Raw genomic sequence first — 23,156 nt, forward strand, 5'->3', positions numbered from 1 at the left:
GCAGTACTCCGCACTTTGCTTCTCCCTTTTCCCTCTTCCCTTTCCTTCCCGCTTTTGTTGTTTCTCGAGAAAAGAGGCGCCCTGATGTCGGGGGGACACCTCAGTGCGTGGCATCAGGCCCCAGTAAACCGATCTGTGGGGAGACCAGGCAGGCCCCTATGCCTGCCAATGCGGAAGCACTGCTGCTGGTGGTGGCGGTGGCAGGATCAGGCATCAGAGGCCCTGACAAAGTCAGAGCAACGTATCGCTGCTGATGCCGGCGGTCCGGTCCTCGACGGTGTGGCGTTGGAGCGACCTGCCCCAGCAAACAGGTCTGCGCCATTCATATGATCGGCAGCGTGTTGGCGTGACTCGAGCGTGTCCCACCCAGCCCCTCGCTGCCTGCTGGTGTGGGGAGGCCGAGCGTCACCCCCCGGGGGATGCCCCGAGAGGCGACCGGCATGATGGGAGCGGCCGTGAGTCGACTCGCGAGGCGGAGGGTAGGGTCGAGTTCGTGTCTGCGGCCGTGCTCGGATGGCTGGGTCGTCGCACTGCTCTACTGCGCGTCTAGCGCGGCATCGCACCACGCGATTGGACCTGCGATGGGCTGGTGGCCGAGTGGGGTTGATGAGTGCACTCTGTGTGGCAGAGAATGGCCACGCTGAAGAAAAAGCAATTTGGATGTGTCTTCTGCTTGCTTGAATGCGCTTTTTGCTGTTGTTGCTCGAGAGCCGCGTTGCTGCTCTCATTTTCTCAGAGTGTCTCTCAGCGCGCACCTCGCCCATTCCTTCTTGCACGCACTACCTCTCTCTCCCTATCTCCACACTGTTTTCCCGCTGATATGCTCTATCTCCTTCTTGTCCTACATCCTACCCACGCTCATACCCATGCGTTCGTCTGCGCACATTCGAAAAGAATTCCAAGTCATCCCCCACCCGTGCAGACACATCCACATAAGGCTGGACGGAGGCCTTGCAGTGTTTCCCTTTTTTTTTTCGCTGTTATACTCGACACAGAGAACACAAAATGGTGAAAGCGTCCCCCGGGGCGGAGAACATCCGCGTCGTCATCCGCTGCCGCGACATTCTCCCGTACGAGGCGGAGCGCGGTGACAAAGCGCTCGTTCGGCTCGACCTGGCGACCAACCAGGTGGTGGTGCGACACCCCATTGGGGACTCTGACGTGTTTGCGTTCGACGCTGTCTACAACAACTCCTTCACCCAGCGCGACATCTTCCTGCAGGAGGTGCAGCCACTGGCGGACGCGGTGCTGCAAGGCTACAATGCCACTGTCTTCGCCTACGGTCAGTCCGGCTCTGGTAAGACGCACACAATGACGGGTAAGCTGAGTCAGCGAGACATGTGGGGTATGATGCCACAGGTAGTAGACTACCTCTTTTGTGAAATCAAGAAACTCACGTCGTCCACAAAGACCTTCAAGGTGAGGGTGTCCTATGTGGAACTGTACAACGGCAAGTCGCGCGACCTGCTCGCCTCGAGGCAGGTAAACCTGGAGATTAAGCAAAACATGTTGAAGAACTTTTACGTTAAGGGTGCGGTGATGCCAGAGGTGACTAGCTTTGAGGAGGCCATCAAGTGGTTCAACGCCGGTACCGAGAGGCGGCAGACGGCCTCGACGGATCTCAACGACACAAGCAGCCGCAGTCACTCTCTATTCACAGTGCAGATTGAGAACTTCGATTTTGAGAACGACCCGAGCTCGCCGATCGTCATGACGAGCAAGATCAATGTGGTCGACTTGGCCGGATCGGAGAAGCTTAGCAAGACGAATGCAACTGGCGAGACAGCGAAAGAAGGTTGCAACATCAATTTGTCCCTATCCGCGCTGGCCACGGTGATTGACACAATCGTGAAGGGAGCAAAGCACATCCCGTACCGCGGATCGCCGCTGACGATGCTGCTGAAGGACTCGTTGGGCGGCAATGCCAAGACAGTTATGTTCGCGAACATCGGCCCGTCCGATAAGAACCTGTCCGAGACGATTTCGACACTCCGGTTTGCACTGCGCGCGAAGCAGATCGAGAACAAGCCCATCAAGAACATGGACCCGAAAGATGCCCGCATCCAGGACCTGATGGAGCAGATAGAGGAACTTAAGAAGCGGCTGGGCAACGTGGACCTGAATGTGGAGGACAACCTGCGCCAGCGCATCGAGGAGCTTGAGATCGAGAACTCCGACCTCCGTGGCGGCGGCGAGAAGAATAACATCGAGCTTGAGGAGCAGAACCGCTTCCTGCTGGCTCAAATCGAGCAGAAAGAGAACGAGGTGGTGGAACGGCAGCACGAGATTCGCAAAGAGTTGGAGCGACGTGAGCTTGTGGAGTCGAACCTGTCGAATGAGTCCAGCCGGCTGCGCGATCTGCGGTTTGCCAATATCAACTTCCTCAAGCGTGTTTGCACCGATGAGCAGCTGGAGCAGATGCGGATGCACATGTCGCCTGACAAGGCAGCCAAGAAAAATTCAGACGACTGGGATGTGAAAGAGATTGGCATCTACCTCCATGGCTTTGCCGAGCAGTACGAGCACTGGCGGAGGGTGACGTATACGCAGGAGGACATGGAGAAGTATGCTCGGCGTGCGATGGAAGAGCTGGAGAGGCAGACACAGCGTCAGCTGAGCGACGCTGCACACGCCAAGGAGGATTTGCAGCGCCAACGGGACGAAGAGGCGGCGCGCCACACAGCTGAACAAGGCGCCACGTCGCAGCTCAAGGTGGACCTCAACACCCTGCGCGAAGAGAACGTGAAGCTGCGTGAGAAGATCGAGCGCGACCAAGAGAAGATAAAGGTGAAGCTCGCCAATACGAAGGAAGAGATGAAGACGTTGCAGGATCAAGTCGATGCGGCAAGGCTAAAGGTCACCGAGAAGGAGCGCGAAGTAAAGCGGCTGCGACTCATGCTGGAGGATCAGGGAGGTGCTAGCATCGTTGGCGCCGCTGGCAGCTCGCGCAGGTCGGTCAGCGCTTCTGGGCAAGACCCAGCGGGCTGGGGCAGTGGGGAGGAGCGTACTGCTCTAATGCATGAGTTAGAGGTGGCGCGCCACGCCAAGTCTGTACTTGAAAACCGTATCAAGGAGACGAACGTGTCGCTGCGCCGCTTTGGCGTCTGTATTGCCGGTTCGAATAGCCTCGAGAGCGCTGAGGCAGCCGCTGTAAACGAGGTGGAGGCGTTCATTCTGGCGGCGGCCGATGAAGAGCCAGTCAATGGTGACATCGTAGCGCAGTTGCAGCAGCAGCTCCGTGTAAAGCAGCGCCTTGTAGAGCTCATGCATCAGCATCAGATGCGACTCAACGACATGATCTTCAAGTATGAACTCCTCAAGACTGGGCGTGTCACGGCGAACTCGACGACAGCAAGTAGCCCGGCCGCTGGCGCGCTTTCTGTCGGTGTCGCCCAAGGGGTGCCGGTCGATATAAACGGCGGTAGCGGCATAGATGAGGCGACCGCAAACCAGGTGAAGGAGCTGCTGCAGCGCAAGGAAGACCAGATGGAGGCGATGCAGCTGGAAAAGGACCAGGCCTGCGACAAGCTTGTCCGGAAGCTGAACAAGTCGGAGCGCAAAATTCGGGAGCTCGAGTCTATGTTGGCGGAGGAGCACGCGCAGTTCACTGAGGAGAAGATCGAGAGGGAGAAGGAGGTGGCCGAGCTGCAGAGCTACAACCAGCAGCTCGCCCTCGAACTCGAGAACGCGCGCAGTCAAGTCGAGCTTCTCAAGGCGGAGATGGACAGCGCCGTGCGGGGCAAAGAAAGCGAGGTGGACTACTACAAGACCCAGGTGGAGGAGGCGAACCGGCGCCTTGACGCCATCCGTAATACCGCCGCCGAGTTCGAGGAGCAGCGCAAGAGCTACCAGAGACTGCAAGAGCAGGTGGCGCGAACAGAAGACGCGCTCGCCATCAAGAATGAGGAGCTGGAGAGCAACCGCCAGATGGTGCAGTGGTCCAACCAGCAGCTCGAGAAGGAGAAGCAGAAGAACGAGGAGCTGGAGCAGGTGGTGCAGGACAAGCAGCTGGAGCTGCGCCAGCAGGAGCAGAACTTCCACGCAGAGATGACGGAGCGGATGAACGCGTTGGCCGCCAGTAACAACCGTCGCCTCGCTGAGAACGTCGCGCAGTGCGAGGAGCGCATTAACGAAGAACGCATGAAGGAAAAGGCGCTGCAGAAGAAGCTCAAGAGTGCCAAGACAACGGCCAGTAAGGCCGCGCAGCGCTACGACGAGATGATTCTGGAGAACGAGGCGCTGCGGTCGAAGCTGGAGGAGCTGAAGGTGGCCTCAATGAAGCTGTACCTTGAGCGGCAGGAGGCTCAGCGCGAGCACGACGCATATCGACCAGGGAACGGCATTCGGTCTCGCGGGCTTTGATGTGTGTGTGTGTGTGTAATAAAGGTGTGCAATCTATATTTTTTCTATTTCCCTACTCCATCCCTCACCTTGGCAGAAGGGAAAGAAGACACTCCCTCCGGCGCACTCTCAGAAGCAAACACATATGTCTGCTGCTACTTCTGCTCCTCTTCCGCCTCTTCATGCTGTAACCCTCTTTTTTTCTAACTGTCCTGTTGTGCTTGGTGTTGCTATAGCTGCTTCGCGTACCGTCCCTGGTGCGCGCCTCTGTCACCGCTCCTGTGAAGCGAGGCGCATGCGAAGGGTCCAATCGTTTGATCGCTTCGCTGTTGGCTCTCTGCCTTCATACAGGTGTGTGTGTGTGTATGCTCGTGTCTATATTCGGGTACGGGCAGATGCTTGCGGTCACTGTGACTTATTTCTGGAACGTTTATTCTCCTCCGCTGTCGATCCTTCCCCCGTCCTTCGTCTGAGGCTTCTTTCTCTTCTGTTTCTTCCAACCGCTGTTTTTCTGTCTTTCGTTGCTCTTTTTTCTTCCTGTTGGACTGTCGCCTTTCCGAGAGTTTTCCTTTTCCCTTTCCTGTCTCCTCTTTTGGTGATGAAATGGGCCTTGTCGTGGCTTTCTTTCTCTGCGGCGCATATGTTTTGCTCATCTGTGTGTCCTCCTCCCTGCCGTGAGTGACGTAGCGCTGGGCTGTTTCCTCTTCCTCCTCTGCCCCTGCCCGTTGTGTCCTTTTTGGTGTGCGTGTTGCGTTTGCTCTGTCTTGTGCCAGACACCCGTCTTGGATGACGGATTTCACTCTCCCTTCCCTGTCCGCTGCATGCATGCATGCGTGTATGTGCGTGCTGTGAAGAAAGGGGCACCGAGAAGAACAAACAAACTCGAAGCACAGTCGAACCACAGCGAAAGAGATAGACCAGGCAGAGCTGCTGACGGACCGAAGCACTCGCCTCCTACCCACACCCGCTCATATATGCACCCCAACGTTTTATTTATTTATTTTTTTTTTTTTGGCGCTCTTTCCGTCCTGTTCCGTCCCTTCTCTCTCTCTCTCTCTCTTTGCGATGTCGTACGCTGCGGCGTGCGGCATATCTCAGGTGCTTCTTAAGGCAGTAGATCCTCCACAGAAAGGCAAAAGAGAACAAAGATAAAGACAAACAAACAACCAAGAGAAACCAAACTCCATATAATAAAAGGCCAGTACCCGGTGCAAGCGACACACACGCACATGCGGGCATACACACCCACGTCATCTCATCATTGAATCAGCGGTGTTTGTTCGTTTAATAATAGCTTTGCTGAGTGCTTGTTCTATTGCGGGAATTAATCAGCATGTGCCAAACTGTTTTAGCATCCAACGTCGCAATGTGAGCCTCGAGAACAAGCGCCCCAGGTCGTTTGTCTTGCCGTTGCTCCCCCTCCACTCCACTATCTCCTACTCGAGGGAAGTCGTACCCCTTTACGCGCCATTATACATCTCGCATGCCCCACCCTCTCCCTTCTCTTCTTCCCTCATAATCGTCTTTGGCGGTGTTTCTCTTTCTTCCCTGGCCGCCAAGTCATACGCAGCCACGTGCCCACTATAGGGGAGCTGCGAGTTCAACAGGCCCCTCTCGCTGCTTTTCGTACTACCACCTCAGGCCCGCTCGTGTTTTGCGTGAAGCGCATCTTTTCACCTTGGGCAGTCGTGAGGGCAAGGGATCCACCATGGTTCGTGACACCGCCGAGAAGAAGGGCTTCAAGGCCGCCATGGGCACGGGTGCCATGCAGGCAAGGATGGAGTCTGTGAGGCGCAGCAAGCGGAGTAAGTATACTCCCGCCTCGCAGCACTCCCACGGTAACCCGATTCACCGTCCTCTAAAGTTCCATGAGCGCAAACTCCTCAAGAAGCATGACTTCATGCAGTACCCTCAAGACAACTGGCACGAGCCGTTCTGCATTACCAAGTATCACCTCGAAGATCGCGAGGACTACCGCCGCTACATGCGCCTTGTAGGCCTCATTCGCCAGCTCCAGACGCAGTTGCGCTACCTTCCCGCGGAGAGCAAGATTCGGATTCAGATCACACAGCAGTTGATGGAGAAGCTGTACAACATGGGGCTCATTCATGAAAAGCTAGGCCTTTCCGAAGTTGATAAGGTTGGCGTAGAGGCGTTCTGCAAGCGTCGTCTCCCCACAATCCTACGCGACCTCAGGATGGCGGGGAACTGCAAGCTAGGCGCCGACATTGTGCACCACGGCCATGTCCGCGTCGGCACAACGCAGATCCGCGATCCAGCCTTTCTGGTGCCTCGCGGCTTAGATGACTACGTGACGTGGATGCCCGGTAGTAAGATCCGCCAGCACGTGGATACCTTCAACGCGATGCGCGATGACTACAACTACTGAGCAGAGCTTATACTTGCGCGACAAGAGGGGCGGAGTCTGCAGGCTGCAGCAGCGAGGGAGACTGCACTGACAGTTTTTGTGCTTGTTCTGCTGGGAACACTGTGTTCTTCGCGTTTTGCTCTTAGTGCGTGTTTTCCGTCGCCTTTCCTTCTGAAATTCGTAGCGAGCGTCACCGTTTCACAGTGTTGGAGCGATATAGAGAGCGAGCGCGCTGAGTCTAGTCTTGGCGCTGCCAGGCGTGCGAAGATTTATGTGTCTCTGTATGTGTGTGTGGCTGAGGGGTGATAACATACAGTCCCCCTATTGGCTCGACTCTACGATTGAAACGACGAGCTCGCATGTGTAACTCCCTACCTCGAATAATTCCCCTTCCTCCTTCACGGAGGGGCAATCTTGCTTTGCCTCGTAAAGGCGCGTGAGTGCGCGCGTAAATGCGTGTGTTAGTGGTAGAATCCTTCGCGTGTGCAATGCGTGCAGACTCTCATGAATTACCACACAAACAATCCATGGAAAACAGAGCAGCGATGAGGGCGCAGAGTCTCTCAGTTGAGCAGACCAGGTCGCAAATTGATGCGCGGAGAAGATCGAGAGGGAGCCGCTGATGGTGTGTGCGTGTTGCCAGGTCATACGCAGGGGATATTTCTCGTCCTCACTTCCCGTGCTTCTTCTCTTCTAACGTCAAGCTTTCTGACGCACGTTTTTTCTTTTCGTGTGTGTGAGGGCCCCGGCTCATACTTGATGCTAGCGGAATGCTCCTCCTCCTCACCTCCATCCCTCAGGCTGTACTTCTTCCTTCTCTTCCTCCTCCACCTGTACCAAACTGATCTACACAGCGATACATGCGTGTGCCCACTCACACCCGCACTCATACACACACTCGGGGGTGTTGTGAAGAAGTCACACATTGACGAGCGTTTTTTTTTTCGTTCGCTTGTGGGCGTCTCCGTTTCACGTGTCGTCTCTTTTCTACACTTTTTTGTGTGTTGTTGCGCATCGGAGTGCGCCACAGGCTTGTGTTGTTCGTTTGTCGGCAATTCAGGCGGTGGTGGTGTGCGTGGGTGCGGCTGTTCTCGTGATTCTGCACTGGGAAAGGGAGACGGAGAGGCGACAGCGCTCACGACTGGGCAGTACACAGAGAAACGCTTCTCTGTGCGTACTTTGATTTACACTCTTCCTGTCGCCCGTCTTTGCATTCGTTGGTGGCGGACGCTCATTTGTCCTCTTCTTTGCTCTCTCAAGAAGCGCTCAGGCGTCAAATTTAAGTATTTTCGTTGCATCTCTGTCTTTTCTCTCCTCTTCAACTTTGCGCTGTTTTACCCCACTCTCTTGGTGCGCCTTCGCATGTGCTTCTCTTTATCTTGTCGTCATTGTCATTATTTGTCCCTCTTTCCACCGCGTGATCTGCTAATTGTGCTGTGTTCTGCGTGACTGCAGACCTCATTCTTCCTTCTCCTGCTTCTCCTCTCTGGCGGCCAGCGTCGATTTCACTTTTTGAAAAGTACTGTGCGTGCGTGCGTACTTCAATCCTCATCCATTTTTTCCCTTGTTTCTTTTTTGTGTGTGTTCCCTCCGCTTTGTTTACGTGTGTGTAAGTGTGTGCGCCTGTGTTCCACGGATTTCTCTCTTCGCATCGAGCGCCTTATTTTTTCGCCTTTCTGTTACCCTAAGACTCCCTACTCAGCGCTATCGTCCCCTTGCCGGGTGCGCGTGTGCTCGCTTTGTAGCTGCCGCGTGGGCTTCGCATCTCTTTGCTGGTGCGTCTCTCCTCCCCTCCTTCCCCTCTTTTGGGCACAGCTGAGGTCTCAGGCACGGTTTATCTGCCATTTCTGTTCGTTCGGTTGGCGTTGCATTTCGTTTTCCATGTTGAAGCCCCCCCTCTCCCCCCCAAAAAAGGAGATACAAGGCGCACACACATCGGCGTCGCCGTCGCGGCTCTCACTCCCTCAATCGAGCCTTTATCCCATTCTCTTGTGCTGCTGCTGCTGCGGCGGCGGCGACCCACACACGCATATCCACCACTCACGAGATAGTGTACGAGGTCAATGGGCTGTGAGACGTCGTTGATGAAGAAGGAGGGCACAAAGGAGGCATCGGATAAAGACAAACCACGTAACGGCAACGTCAAGGCTGACACCGGCGGCGCCTCCAGTAAGGACGGCATCAGTAACAGCAACGGCGGAGGTGATAACACCTTAACCAGGAAGACAGCGGAGGGGACGCCACCAGGGGCAGACCCCGGGAAGTCACCCAAGGAGGATCCGCATGAAAGTAATGAACCATGTGTGTCTGACCCCTTAATTGCAGGTATGCCGGCGACGCATGTGTCTGACCCAGACCCGCAACCCCCGACGATAAACGGCGACCCCAGCCACTCTGACTCGTGCGCCACCGAGGAGCTGAATGGATCCTTCAGCATAGATCTTGCTGGTAGCTTTCGCGTGCCCTACTCGAACAAGGGTGACATTATTTTAAACACAAAGGTGCTGGAGAGTCGGCGTAGTCGCTTTGTTTCGCCGTCGTTGCTCATGGCAATGTCACCCCATCCTAGCGATAACGACCTTGTCCTCATTTGTATAGACTGTGGGATGGAGATTCGCGAGAACTGCGAGTTAGTGCTGTGCCCGCTGACAGGGAAGTCACATGTGTAGTGAGCGTGTACGTGCGTCTGCTCCACAGGGTGGAAATGGATCCGTACAGGTGTGTCTCTGTGTATCTGGGTAGTGGCGCACTCACCGGTGTTTCACTGGACGGAAAAATGTGTGGTACTGCCGCCCAGTGGCCCCTTACCTATACACGCACCCTTCAGCTGTACAAGAAAAGGGAGTGAATGCGCCTCTCTTGGGCCCCTCCGGCACACTTGCGTATGTTTGTTCCAGGGCAGTGGCGCCGTGTTCTGCCTCGCTCCTTGTTTCTTCATTTTCTGGGTGCTTGGCTTGATGTCAGGGATGAACCCGATGAGGCTAAAGTGGGAGGGACGGGACCATCAGAGACTAGTTCGGTTCGCTCGCATTGTTTGTTTCGCTTGGTTCCGGCGTGCTTTCTGGTGCATTCTATTGTGTTTTTCTTGTTGTTTCATCGTTTCGCTTCCTTAGGCTGCGCCGTTATTTATATGCGCTCGAATGTGTTGCGTGTGCTTTCTAGTGACGTGTGAGGCGACACACCCGCTTTTTAAACTCGTTGCTTTCCTTTGAGCCTCTCGTCCTTCCGTAGCTGTTTCGGTGCCTGCACCATTTCTCGAACTCGCCTTCTCTTGCTCGTTTAGCGTCTCTCTCTCTCTCTATGTGCGTATGTTCGATCTTGCAGGCTGTTACTCAGCAAGTTTTTTCTCGGTGGTGCTGTTCGTTTGGGGATGCACCTATGCATACGTGTGCACTTGTGCATGCGTGTAAGTGCAACTGCGCTGCCCCCTTGAGGCGCATTTTCTTTTTGTTTCCAAGTCGTCGTGATCGTCGTCTTTCATCGTCTAACGTCGAGGAGCGAGAGTCGGCTTAACTAGCGGTGGAGGGGAGGACGGACACCACTCGATGTGAATATGTCTCTATATGTTTGCCCATGAACTTCCCGGCTCAGCTCTTTAGCATGGTGTCTGTCACCCCCTTTTCCCCTTTGCCGTTTCTTACCCCTTCGCGTTGGATTTGTTAGCAGAGCTTTCCTCTCCTCGGTCTCTTGGTGTTGCTTCTTTTTCTCCTTGTGTATGGTTATGCGTGTGTGTGTGTGTGTGTGCCTTGGGCTTTTGTTTTCGGTCGGTTATGAGTGAAGGGAGGGGGTCACTGCTGATGCGCTTATACTGTGTGTGTACGTGTGCACATCTGCGTTTCTTCTGCAGTTCTCTGAAGAGTTTGTGCATCTCTGCTGGTGCTATGCCCTTTTGGTTTTGGGTACTCTGCGTGCTGCTTAGGCCAGGGCTCCTTTTGTCCCCTACCTCCGGGCTGCTCCTTCATAGGCGTGCGTAAGCAGGTGCGTGGGCGAGTGCCGCAACCAATCTTACGTACCGAACAAAGCTGGGCTCCTCGTGAGCACCATCTGAAGTGTCGGTTGCTGCGAGTCCACATAAAGAACGGCACAGCGCTGCATTGCCTCTAACAGCGCCGTCGTGGCGTCCAGCTTCACTGGTGTGTTTCTGCGCGCGACTGCGTAGGTTTCCTCTGCAGCTGACGTTCTTCATTTCCTCCTAACTGTTTGTGCAACGGGGGACCGTCGCCGAAGCTAGGTTGAGGGCAGCGGAAAGGACGTTAGTTCTCTCCCCCTTACCATGTGTGCTAGTCAGGAACGCTGCCTTTTTCCTAACATGCACAGACGGTGTCTCTGGTCTCTATTCTTTCATCATCCTTGAATCTCTTTTGACTTTCCGCTCCCTTGTCTTCCACTTGTGCGATCGTATGCCATGAGTAAAAGTGCTCGCCGCCTCCGCTCTCATCACATCAAGTGTCTCTTCATCAGTACCACACGTACCACCGACCCAATTAAACACTATTATTTCTTATTTTCCTTCTCGAAAGCCGTCATTTTCCCACCTCTCCTCTCTCCCCGAGGTTCCCACTGCGTCCCACAAAGCCAGCCGAACCCCCACAGCACCACTTCCTTCCCGCACCTGCATACAACGCACTTCATTCTGCCTCCCGACTACCCACTTTACCATTTCCGCCCAAAAGAAACAACCAACGAAAGAAAAAAACAAAAAAACAGCGAGAAACAGCACCGCAGCTGCCTTCCACTTTGTTGTAGACTCGGGGGAGGGGGAGGCGCCACTGGTGCGCTCTTTTTTATTTTTTTTTTATTTTTAAGCTGCAGGGGCCTCCTGTGCCTCGTACGGGCCTTTTTCTTATACCTCTTCGACCTCTTCGTTTCACTGCACACACACACACACAGCGTTAGAGGGACAAGGAGTATAGCGACCAAATTATAAGGACAAACGCACACACATCGAGAGAGAAGCCAGTCAACCAATACACGCATTCCTCACTTTTGCTTGTTTGCTCTCCCCTTCACATCCTCTCACTTCACCGCCTGCGCAGTTACTCTCTCCTCTTTTTCGCCACGCCAGCGCGCAAGCCTTCCGCTATCCATTTCCGGCACCTTCTCCCGTTCTGACTGGCGTCTCCTTGGGCGACATCGCAAAGGACAGATACTTGGCGTGGGGCAAGAGACGGAAAGAGGCACTTTCCCTAGCGCCTCCTCTCTTTCAGCCCACAGCACCAACCTTTTCTCTTTGGTGCTGCTGTTCCTCTCTCGAGCACAGATTCCCGTTTCCACCACCGCAGAGTAGCGGAAAGGACACACACATACGCGCATCATATTCACCATGAGTGGTTCAGGCAACCTCCGCAGCAACCGCCGTCGGGAGATGGACTACATGCGGCTGTGCAACTCCACGCGCAAGGTGTACCCATCCGACACAGTGGCTGAGTTCTGGGTGGAGTTCAAAGGGCCGGAGGGCACGCCGTACGAGGATGGCACGTGGATACTACACGTCCAGCTACCATCCGAGTACCCGTTCAAATCACCTTCCATTGGCTTCTGCAACCGCATCCTGCACCCGAATGTCGACGAGCGTAGCGGCAGCGTCTGCCTCGACGTCATCAATCAAACTTGGACCCCCATGTACCAACTGGAGAACATCTTTGACGTCTTCCTGCCGCAGCTGCTGCGCTACCCGAACCCGTCAGACCCCCTGAATGCGCAAGCCGCGCACCTTCTTCACGCCGACCGCGTCGGCTTCGATGCGCTGCTCCGCGAACATGTCAGCACGCATGCTACGCCAGAGAAGGCACTGGAGTCAATCCCGGAGGCATACAGGCCACATAGCAGCACCAATGAGGAAGCGGAGGGCACCAACGCCAAGGACACAGCCTCTGACTGTCCTGCGAATGCAGGGCACTCAAAGGTATTGACGGACTCCTCGGTAACACCGACAGAGGACCATCAGGTCATGCACGACGACATGGCAATGGACGGCAACGAGGACGTCGAAGCCGAGTACGAGCCGGAGGAGATCGACCTTTAATACTTTGTTGCCATCTCCTCTCATGCCCGCCGCCTACTCGCGTACTTGAAGCATTCTTCATGAAGGGGTATGCGTCCGTCGTAGGCTCCCTCTTCATGCTCTCTCTCTCTCTCTCGGTGCGTTTTGGGAGACTCATCTGTCAAGGGAACCCTTGAGGTCCTCATGTGGATTCTTTGTTGCAAGATGGAGGTATATGCTCCTGCCGCTGCGGACCCCCCGGAGTCTTCAACAACGAACCAAAGAATGTATGCAGAAGTGAACACACTACAGCTACCCCATCAATCCATGCTGTGTGTTGTGTGTGTGTGCTGTGTGTGTGTTCTTACTTGATGAGCTGAATCCAGACTCCCCACCCTCTTGCATGCCCGTTCACGCGATCGCATTGTTTCACGCCAACCCACACGACACTCGCACACGCACAGGCACACCCTCTTCTCTACTATGTTTTTTACTTTCTCGCTGTTTTCACCTGTTTTATCTCTGCTTCAACCCTCCTTTCTCGGCTATCATCTACTCGACTCTCTTCTCGCTCTTTCCTCTCCTTCTCTTTTATTCGCTGGCGAGAATCACATTTTTTAAAATTCTTTTTGCTGCTGCTGATTTTATCTTTCTGCTTACTCGCATGTGCGTCTGCTAACGCGTGCCGACGTGTTGCTGCTGTGTCTCGTTCGTTCGACCACTGTATGTTTGTCTGTGCTGTAGCTGGCCACGCACCGGTGCTCATTTTTCTTGCTTTTTTTCTCAACTTTGCGCTCCGCGTGCTTGCCGGTGAGTGTGCATTTCCCTCTCCTTTCCAGCTACTGTCCCCCACTCTCCTTGCAGATGAGCCCGAGGTGTGTACGGTTCTCCACTTGGATGACGGGCAGAAAGGAGTGACAGCGAGGTACAGTGTAGTGAACCGCGAACGTGAATTCAGTGACTCACCCAAACACGTGCGTAACCATGGACAGTAGAGGTGTGCAGGTCTCGAAGTGTTAGGGCGGGAGGGATGCTCATTTGCGAGCTCTAATGCTGCTTTGATCTCTATTCCCAAGGCATACAACCGCACATGCCACACCACATCTTCTATTGCCTCTCCTGTGGTTATTTATTTATCCTACTCCTTTGCCGTCTTTCACTTTGCTGACGAAGGCGCTGGAAACCGCAGCGCAAAAGGTGGTCACTTCCAGAGGTTAGCACCCAAACAGCACGTAAAGCGATTCTCTTCTCCACAGGCGGAGGGAGTCCGAGGTGAACGAGGAGGAGACCTGCTGTGCAACGTGTTGGAAAAAAAAGGTGAGAGACGGCGAGCGGGAGCGGTGGACGGATGATGCGATGCAGAGTTGTCATTTGTTCCTGTTTACTTTTGTCGGTACTCATTCCTGTTCATTCGTGTGGGTAAAAAAAAACGAGAGTAACCCATCTTCACCCTTTCCCTCTCTTTTCGCTCTGCGTTTCAGTGGCGTGCGTGCGCCGATGTGCGCGCCTTTTCTCTTCTCTCTTTGCAGACTCCGCTGCATTTTCCTTCGGTGTCTTCCTTTCTTCTGTCGTCTTCGGGCATGATTGGTCTGTGGCGTTGTTGTTTTCTTCGATTTTTTTTTTGTTTGTTCACTTGAGTAGCGTTGCCCATTCCCCCACCCCCTTTTTAGCTCAGGCTTGTCATCGCGCTTCGATGTGTGTGTGTGTGTGTGTGTGTGTGTGTGTGTGTGTGTGTGCGTGTGTGTTTCGCCGCTCGCACGCATTCATTTCTGCCGTCATCTCTACCAGCTCTCTCTCTTCGATGTTTTCGGTTGTCGTAGCTCTTTCAGCTTCCTTCATGCTCGCTTGCTTGACACTTCTGCGCATTTTCTCCATACATGAGGCGGTGCACGCCTATGGACGAAAAAAAAAGAGTAGTGGCACGTGGCATTCTCTTGAACTTGTCAGCCCATTGCAGCACAACTGTTATTCGCTGTCACACACCCACCCACACACATACACACACACACATACGCACGCACACATACGCACACACTTATGTATACAGCTGCACTCCATCGTTCCATGATGGGCGCAGACACCTGTTCATGTGCTACGCGCAATGTCTGTCTCGCTTCCGTCTGAACCGGCCACTGACTCTTTTGGGCTTTTTTTTCTTAGTACCAGGGAGACGAATTATTTGTCATGTGCATCTCTACGTGCGTGCGTGTGTGCGTGCATGGCGAACGCCGCCGTACTCGCTAGAGCCTTGTTACTTATTGTCACGCTGTTTTCCTTGCTGTTTCGATTTCCGCTCATCTATTTTCCGCTCTCTCAAACTCCCTGATGATGCCAGCCGCTTCACTGCGGCATCAGGGTCTAGCACCCGCTCTGTGGGAAAACAGCGAGCCTGTAGTCTGCCCTCGGGCACGGTCGCGGATTCTTGATGTCAGTGGACAGTTTTTGTCTGAAGCGGTGCCGAAGAGATGTGTGGTCGTGATCACGCTGGGAGCAGCTCACTTCAAATGGTGCCGACGATTCAGCCAACATACTCCTCTACCCACTGTTTTATTTTCTTTTTTCACCCTTTGCTGCGCTGCGGTGATGTGGAGTGTAATCCTTGACCTATCCTGCGCTGTATGGAGTGGCATTGCAGTGGGGCTGAACGACACCAAGCGATCTTGCTTTGCCGGGTTCCTCAGTATAGCCGTATCACAACAGAAGTTGTTATAGTTTTATGCGTGTATTGCTTGGCTTGTTCGTGGTAGACGCGCACGCTGCGAGACAATCTCGCAGACTTTCTCCCCCCACTGCTGCTTTGAATGATTCTTTCTTGTCTGGTGGAACAATATAGTCACAGTCACGCGCACAGAAACGCATTTTTTTTCTCTCTCTCTCCCAAGGTTTCTCAGCACACACGTAAGGCACCCGAAAATGTCTGCGAGGCGTGTGTCGGTGTGCGTCTTTCTCCCGTCTTTTTTTCACTTTACTCCATCTTTGTGCTGTTCGTTGCGACATGGGGTGCGATTGCGTCTTGTCTTGTTCAGTGCTCTTTTTCTTTTTTTTTTCTACTCACCGTCTCTTTTCTCCGCGTTTTATTTTCATTTTTACTTCCCTCTTCTTCCTTGAATGTGCGCGCGTGGCTCTCTCTCTCTCTGTGTGTGTGTGTTGTCGACACACGCTGCTGATTTTTCTTTCTGTTTTGCTCTCTTCACCCTTTCACCCTCATTCTTTTTTTCATCCTGTCTCTGAATACTGAGGGACAGGGATGCCAGCCTGCAAACGTTTACTCTTTTCCACTGACGTGTCTTTGTCTGCATACGTGAAGTAGTTGCTTTTGCTGGACCGCTTTGGCTTTCCTCTTCCACGCTCGCGCAGGCGCACTCTCCCTACCCTGTGCCCAGGCGTGGGCTTACCTTTCTTTCGTTACCTTTTTTGGACACTCACGTGTCTGATTCGCTCTTTCACCATCTTCTCAGTTTTACCACACTTTCTCTTCGTTTATTGATGAATCGTTGACCGCTCTTTTTGGTTACGCGTCTGTTTCTCTCCGTGCATGTATGGGTGTATGTCTCTCTCTCTCTCTGTGTGTGTGCGTGTGTCTGCCCTCCTTTCCCTCATAACTTCCCTACCTCCCTGTCCCTTCGTCTCGATAGGGAGAGGGGATGTCATTTATTTCAGATCTGCATGTCCTTTGTCTTGCTCTCCTTCGCGCGCGAGTGTGCTTAGCAAGCCTCTCAATTTCCGCTCCTCATGTTTTCAGCCACCTCTTCGCGGAGCTGAGGGACTGTTGCTTGTCTCTCTCTCGTTGAGTGGTGCATGCCGCCCGTGCGCCAGATGTGCATCCGCACATCAATGCTGCCTCCGAACTGCAAAGCGCACCGGCCGGCGCACCCCTCTCCACCACCAAAACATGTCCTACACGTGGTAGAACAAAGAGTGCACTCTGTATTCTTCATCATGGACAGAAAGAAAAGTGTAATGCTGAGTCCCCCCCACACACACCGACACGCGAAGGCTCCAATGAAGGAGATATGTGCTTGTGCTTACTCGAGGGCACCTTTCCCCTTCCCTCGCCATATGTGACTGTGTGGAGGAAGCGTACCATCTTCCTCACTCCTTTGCCTCCTCAGTGTGTGACTTTTTCACTTTAGGTTGAAAAAGATGATGCGAAAGGTCAGCATGCGTCTATGTCTGGGTGTGTGAGGGGTATATGGTGTTGTGCTTTGGCTCGCTGCCTCTGTGCTCGTGCGCGGTCGTTTCAACGATTCTATCGTGCTCTTTTCTCCACCTCCTCGCTGCAGCTAGCATTGCTTCTCCTGTGTACCACTGCTGCGCCACGACTGCCATTCTCCACGCTGTTCGGACTGTTTACAGTAACTCTCTCTCTCTCTCTCTTTGGCCCCGTATGCTGGGTTTTTCCCTTTTCTCATCTTCATTTCCTTCGCTCGTTTCTTCTTTGAATGGCCGGTGCCATGTCACACCATCTCTTTTCGTTGGCGCACTGCTGCGTCGTCATCTTTTCATCGTCTCCCGATTCCTCCCTCGTGCGCAATGATGTGTGCACAAGGCCAGCAGCACAAGCAGCGACATCACGACGTTGCTGAAAGCGCTTACAACACCGAAGCACCCACACCCAAGCACTCGCCTAGTTGACTTCAGTGAGGTCACAAAGACCCGCTACCTTCTTTTTTTTCTGCCCTTTTTGTGCCCTTGTCTACCAGGAGTTTCCTACGGCACATAGGGCAGAAAGCAGCGAAGCACTGCCTGCGATCCTGTCAAGAGATTCCGGTGTGAAGTGTTTAGCCTCCATGCCCTGCGAGGTGCCATGCTCCTCCTCCACGCATAATGAGGGCAAGGAGCCCCGGTTTATAATGGATTTTAGCATGAACAAGGTGGCCAAGTACTTCCGTCTACTGGGCTACGATACGCTCTGCTCGCGAGATGTGCCACAGGCCGACCTCATCCCCACTGCCTGCGCTGAGGGCCGAACACTCGTGACGTGTAGTCGCCCACTTGCACGCAGCGCGCACGCGCACAACCACCGCGTGCGCGCCATGCGGCATGGCACCGCAAAGACGATGGTGGGTACGGCGCGTCACGTTGTAGCGTACGACTCGGATGGGGAGTCCATCTACTCAGAGGGCAATGAGGAGGCTGATGTCGAGTTGCAGTGCCTCTTTACTCAACAGTGGCGCAGCAGCGAGTTCAAACGTGCTATGATTGAACTCATTCAGCAGGCGGGGCTGACGTACGACCTGAACCGGGTTTTTCGCCGCTGCGTGTCGTGCAACGAGCTTCTTGTCTCAGTGAAGAAGGAGGAGATGCGCGACCGCGTCGTTGCAAGGATCTACGAGATTTACGACGAGTTCACCGAGTGCCCCGCGTGTCGAAAGGTCTTCTGGGGTTTTGATGGCAGAAATACCATCAACTACAAGAGCTTCCGGTCTCTCAACTTACTACGCTCACTGTGTATCTCTGCTGGGGCTCCAGTGGAGGAGGAGCGCACGCGACTGACTCGGCTCCGCTGCTTCCGCTCTTTTCCTCGCATTGCAAAGGTGCTAATCTTTTCCTATCTGGAGGACTTGGTCATGGAGAACATGATTGGCATGTTCCCGGCGCTCCAAGATCTTGCAGAGGAAGTGCGGGAGCATCGCCCGAACAGAGGAGCCTGTCCACAAGATGCAGCTCAGCAAGCAGTGAGATGATCGCGTCGATTGAGGGGAGGGGGAGGTGGCACACCAACTGAGCGGAAAAAAAGAAGAGTCTTAGAAGATGAGTCTCGTGGATTGTTTTTGGCAAGTGCAGGTATTTCGTAAAATGTGGGTGTCGCTCTGTTCTTGCCCGTTGCTTTGCTACCCACACACCCAGAGGAGCGAAGAACGAAACAACAAAGAGGGGAAGGAAGTGAAGGAAGCTTATGTGCCTCTCGTTTCTTCTTGGAGTGTTTTTCACTTCCTTCATGCTACTCTTCCTCTGCCTCTTCCTTACACCGCGCTCATGCGTGAGAAATGCGCTGCTGACTACTTTTCTCCTTTAACTCTTGTTAGTATGACGGGGAGAAGTGTCTACAGCTTTGAAGGTGCGCATCGCTATACTCTTAACACTGTTTTCCAACACGCACACACCCACACCCACACACACATACGCACATCCAGAATCAGAGGAGCGTACGTTGATTACTGGATGGACCATACCAAATCTCCGTTAGAAGTGGGTTCTACCGTAACTATGACAGCTGGCGGAGCTTTCTCGCTCAGTAGCGCTTTCCATCTGCGAGATGACCGGTGCCTTCATCTTCTGTTCTCAGTTTTGACGGAGGCGGCGCAGAATGTGTCGGTCGCTGCACTTCCTTTGCCCACTGTTACCCCCCCTTTCCGTGACCAACACACAATTGCGCCAATTCAACTGTCTTGCATTTACTCCGTCTTTCCACCCCTTCTGGTTCTCTCCGCGGATCTCTTTTACTTCTGTTTTAACTCGCACGCACGGATCCCCCTCCCCGTACTCGTGCACGCAAACATCTTTACAGGTGGCAAAGATTGCCGTACAATGCGTTTTTTTTTCTCGTGCACGCCAGCCTCCTCGCACACAAAGTTACGCACAGAATGAGCTCCGCACGCCGGCCAATCACCCCGATCGAGATCTTGCGTAACTGCCGCGGGAAAGAAGTCTCCATCGAGCTTTCGGACGGCGAGACGGTGAATGGCACCGTTATGCGCACTGATCGTGCAATGAACGTGGTAATCAAACAATGTACTCGCACTGGCGCTGATGGCGAGTCGTTTTGGAAGTCGCGTGAGTGTTTTATTCGGGGTGCCAGCGTGAAGAACGTGCGCATGACGGACAGTGCACTCGTCTCCGTGCCGGTGCCAGCGAAACGCAAGGCGGCAGGTAGCAAAGGCGCGCATGCCCACAAGGAGAAATTCGCAGCAGGTAGAAAGCGGCCGCGGAAGTAGCAGCATTCTCTTGCGGGAGGCGAATTGTCGCCCTGATGTCGGGGGGACACCTCAGTGCGTGGCATCAGGCCCCAGTAAACCGATCTGTGGGGAGACCAGGCAGGCCCCTATGCCTGCCAATGCGGAAGCACTGCTGCTGGTGGTGGCGGTGGCAGGATCAGGCATCAGAGGCCCTGACAAAGTCAGAGCAACGTATCGCTGCTGATGCCGGCGGTCCGGTCCTCGACGGTGTGGCGTTGGAGCGACCTGCCCCAGCAAACAGGTCTGCGCCATTCATATGATCGGCGGCGTGTTGGCGTGACTCGAGCGTGTCCCACCCAGCCCCTCGCTGCCTGCTGGTGTGGGGAGGCCGAGCGTCACCCCCCGGGGGATGCCCCGAGAGGCGACCGGCATGATGGGAGCGGCCGTGAGTCGACTCGCGAGGCGGAGGGTAGGGTCGAGTTCGTGTCTGCGGCCGTGCTCGGATGGCTGGGTCGTCGCACTGCTCTACTGCGCGTCTAGCGCGGCATCGCACCACGCGATTGGACCTGCGATGGGCTGGTGGCCGAGTGGGGTTGATGAGTGCACTCTGTGTGGCAGAGAATGGCCACGCTGATAAAGACAGGAAAAGAGGTCGAGCTGACTGTGAGGCACAACTGCACTTGGGTGTACGGCCTCATAGAGACAACTTCTGCTTCTCCTCTTAGTGCTGAAATTTCTGCAGTGAGTGTGTTTATGTTGATGTGCCTGTGGTCTCTGCGTAGTCGCACGGATGTGTGCCACTGCGGCGGACAATGGTGACAAGCAGAGTTTGGGAAGGGCGAATCACTCGAAGAACTCTTATTTTTGCAATTGTGTGTGTGTGTGTCTGTGTGTCTACATGGCTACAAGAAGAACTTCATTAGTGAGGGACGTGTATGGAGCCGTTCCTCCCTCTCTATGGGATTGCGTGTGCGGGTGCGTGCGCGAATGGAAAGATCCCCTGCAGAAGACTCTAACACACTCCTCGGTGTTTTGTCGTCTCTTTTTCTCTTTCTCCGCCCCATCCCTCCTTCTTTCTCTGTCAGTGTTTCTCCACAAGATGCTCTCCACTTTCTCTGCCCTCCATTGCTTCCACCTATCTTGTTTTTTTTTTGTGGTGCTCTTCTTTCATGTGGGACTCATCGTGCAATGGACTCACCCACACATTGCCCATTCATGCACCCACGTGCCCCTCACTCTGTCTTGGGCAAGAGGACACCTTAGAACTACACGTGAGAGCGTGTTTTGTTGTTTTTCTTGGAGTGTGTGTGTGTTTCTCTCTCTGTGTGTGTGTGTGTGTGCTTGTCAGTGCATGACTGGTGCGGTACAGTGTGGGTGTTGCCTCCTGCGCTCCGCTCCCCCCACAAGAGAGGGAAGCGCACCGCTTGTGCGTCTGTGGCTTTGTATATGCGTGTGTGTGTGTGTGTGTACGCGTGTACGTCTGATCTGAGTCCGATATCGACAATTGAAGGGCGTATCTGCTTATTTCTTTGTTCTTTCTTTCCCTATTCTCCTTCCTGCTCGTGCGTACTCTTGCACACTGTGAGTTGTCTCTGCCCTCCCTCCCTCCGACTGCGTTTGTGCTTCTGCAAGCGTGGAGAGCGCAAGTCAGCGGAGGTGAAGGAAAAAAAAGGTGCTGTGTAATGCTAGGTAGTAGCCGACACACTCTCGTGAGCACAACTTGTGGCCTGCACGGCCTCCCCCTTAGCCAGCAAAGCAACAGCAGCAACACAAGAGTCTCTGCGAGCGGCGAGCATCACGGAATGAACCCGGTCACTGGTAGTATTCCCGGGGTTACGAATGGTGCGCCGATGATATCGCCAACGTTTCCGTCACCTCATAGCCTGTACAGTTCGCAGCACCACATGGATGTGTACCGTACCAACGGCAGCCTTTCGATGACGGCGGACCCGTTCCCCGCGACGCCGTACACACCCATCAGTAGTCTCTTCATGTCTCCCTCCGTGCGCAACTCGCTAACCACCCCGCACTCGGTGAGGCCGCGTCGCCCGGTCACACACGTCACATCATCGAAGTTCTCCATGTACACCACCATCTACAACCTGGAGCCGGAGCCGAAGGCGAGTGTGATGATGCCCAAGGTGCGCATGCAGGTATACCAGACGAGTGCGCGATACACCGGCAAAGACATTCTCCTGCGTCGGCTGGTGAACGTTCTGGTGAAGGAGGAGGAGTGTGCGGCCGTGAAAGAGGCGTTGCGGCAGTACCGACACCCCAACCTGGTGCCACTGACGAACCTCTTCGCTACCGAGGAATTCGTGATGGGCAGCACTGACGTGATCATGGAGTACCGCTACATCTCAGGGGCAAAGGGCTTGCAGGAGGCCTTCTTTACGGAGGGACGTCGCGCGACGGAGGGGCTGCTGTGGTCCTTCACGTGCCAGCTCGTAGGCCTACTCCGCTCCTTCCACGAGACCCTCATCCCGTTGCACGGCTTGCACTGGTCAAAGATCGTCTACGTCGAGACGACCGGCCGATTCTACTTCACCGGCTTGGGACTGACTGACCTACTAGAACCGCGCAGCGCGACGGTGCAGCAGCACATTTTCATGAAGCAAGACATACAAGCCCTCGGCTTCATCCTCTTTCAGCTCGCCTCTCGGAACCTCAACGTCAAGCTGGAGACTTTCACAAACAAGCAGCCGCTGCCCGGTTTCTCACAGAGCTTCTGGGAGCTAATCAAGACATGCTTGGAGGGACACGCCGACTCGGCGCAGCTGTGTCACGCACTTGGTGAGCGCATGTCGATGGAGGTGGGCCACCAGGAGGGACACACAGACTTCCTCATGTCTCAGTGCCAGAAGGAGATGCACAACGGTCGTGTGATGCGCCTGCTCATCAAGCTGAGCTTTGCTTTAGAGTCGCCCGCTGAGGTACACGAGTATACATCGGAGAATCAGCGCTACGTTCTGCGCCTTTTCAACCAGTTCCTGTTCAACCAGGTGGATGAGCAGAACCGGGTGAACGTGGACTGGGGCCATGTGTACCACTGCCTCAACAAGCTGGACATTGGCTCTGACGAGACGATCCAACTGATCGGTACGGACACCAGCAACACGGTGCTGGTCGTGAGCTACGCTGATTTGCGTGCCATGCTCGACAGTGTTTTTGATCGTGTGCAGCAGGTGGCGCAGATGACGACGGACGTTGATCCGCAGAGGTACACCATGTCCCCTAGTAGCATATAGGTGCCACAGGGCCGAGGATCGCGACGTGGATGCGTCGGCTTGCGCTTTGTGTGTATGCGCGTGTGGTCCCCAATCGTCTGTGTGTTTGTGTGCGGCGCGGGACACGCTTCTCATCTTTTTCTTCTGTTCTCCTCTCCCTCGTTGCGCTTTGCGGTCGTTCTCGGTATTTCCGGCACGTGCTGGTCGTGTTTGTTTGCGTGCCTGTGCGCACGAGGGAGGGGTGGGAGACGAACGGATCGGCACGCCCACACACACACACACAGGCGGACTTGAGCCTGCCTGTGTGTGTGTGTGGGCGTGCCTTCTTCGATTCTCCT

General features: G+C 54.5%; 6 protein-coding genes across 6 annotated transcripts, besides 2 other annotated features; all 6 read left to right on the forward strand.

Moving 5' to 3' along the window:
• Window positions 1–79: 79 nt before the first annotated feature.
• Window positions 80–651: a repeat region.
• A 354-nt stretch (window positions 652–1,005) lies between these two features.
• LPMP_320730 (OSM3-like kinesin, putative) lies at window positions 1,006–4,362 on the forward strand (the record flags this gene model as incomplete). Its single annotated transcript, XM_010703458.1, has 1 exon — window positions 1,006–4,362. One exon carries the CDS (start codon window positions 1,006–1,008, stop codon window positions 4,360–4,362), a length of 3,357 nt encoding a protein of 1,118 aa, XP_010701760.1.
• A 1,687-nt stretch (window positions 4,363–6,049) lies between these two features.
• LPMP_320740 (hypothetical protein) lies at window positions 6,050–6,730 on the forward strand (the record flags this gene model as incomplete). The annotated part of the gene is made up of 1 exon (XM_010703459.1): window positions 6,050–6,730. One exon carries the CDS (start codon window positions 6,050–6,052, stop codon window positions 6,728–6,730), a length of 681 nt encoding a protein of 226 aa, XP_010701761.1.
• Window positions 6,731–12,032: 5,302 nt separating this feature from the next.
• LPMP_320750 (ubiquitin carrier protein 4, putative) lies at window positions 12,033–12,734 on the forward strand (the record flags this gene model as incomplete). The annotated part of the gene is made up of 1 exon (XM_010703460.1): window positions 12,033–12,734. The coding sequence occupies one exon, from the start codon at window positions 12,033–12,035 to the stop codon at window positions 12,732–12,734; it is 702 nt and encodes a 233-aa protein (XP_010701762.1).
• A 4,748-nt stretch (window positions 12,735–17,482) lies between these two features.
• On the forward strand, window positions 17,483–18,379 carry LPMP_320760 (hypothetical protein; the record flags this gene model as incomplete). Its single annotated transcript, XM_010703461.1, has 1 exon — window positions 17,483–18,379. One exon carries the CDS (start codon window positions 17,483–17,485, stop codon window positions 18,377–18,379), a length of 897 nt encoding a protein of 298 aa, XP_010701763.1.
• A 900-nt stretch (window positions 18,380–19,279) lies between these two features.
• Window positions 19,280–19,630, forward strand: LPMP_320770 (U6 snRNA-associated Sm-like protein LSm4p; the record flags this gene model as incomplete). The annotated part of the gene is made up of 1 exon (XM_010703462.1): window positions 19,280–19,630. The coding sequence occupies one exon, from the start codon at window positions 19,280–19,282 to the stop codon at window positions 19,628–19,630; it is 351 nt and encodes a 116-aa protein (XP_010701764.1).
• A 30-nt stretch (window positions 19,631–19,660) lies between these two features.
• Window positions 19,661–20,221: a repeat region.
• Window positions 20,222–21,393: 1,172 nt separating this feature from the next.
• Window positions 21,394–22,839, forward strand: LPMP_320780 (hypothetical protein; the record flags this gene model as incomplete). The annotated part of the gene is made up of 1 exon (XM_010703463.1): window positions 21,394–22,839. The coding sequence occupies one exon, from the start codon at window positions 21,394–21,396 to the stop codon at window positions 22,837–22,839; it is 1,446 nt and encodes a 481-aa protein (XP_010701765.1).
• Window positions 22,840–23,156: the final 317 nt, after the last annotated feature.

Source organism: Leishmania panamensis (assembly GCF_000755165.1).
Source record: "Leishmania panamensis strain MHOM/PA/94/PSC-1 chromosome 32 sequence".
NCBI lineage: Eukaryota > Euglenozoa > Kinetoplastea > Trypanosomatida > Trypanosomatidae > Leishmania > Leishmania panamensis.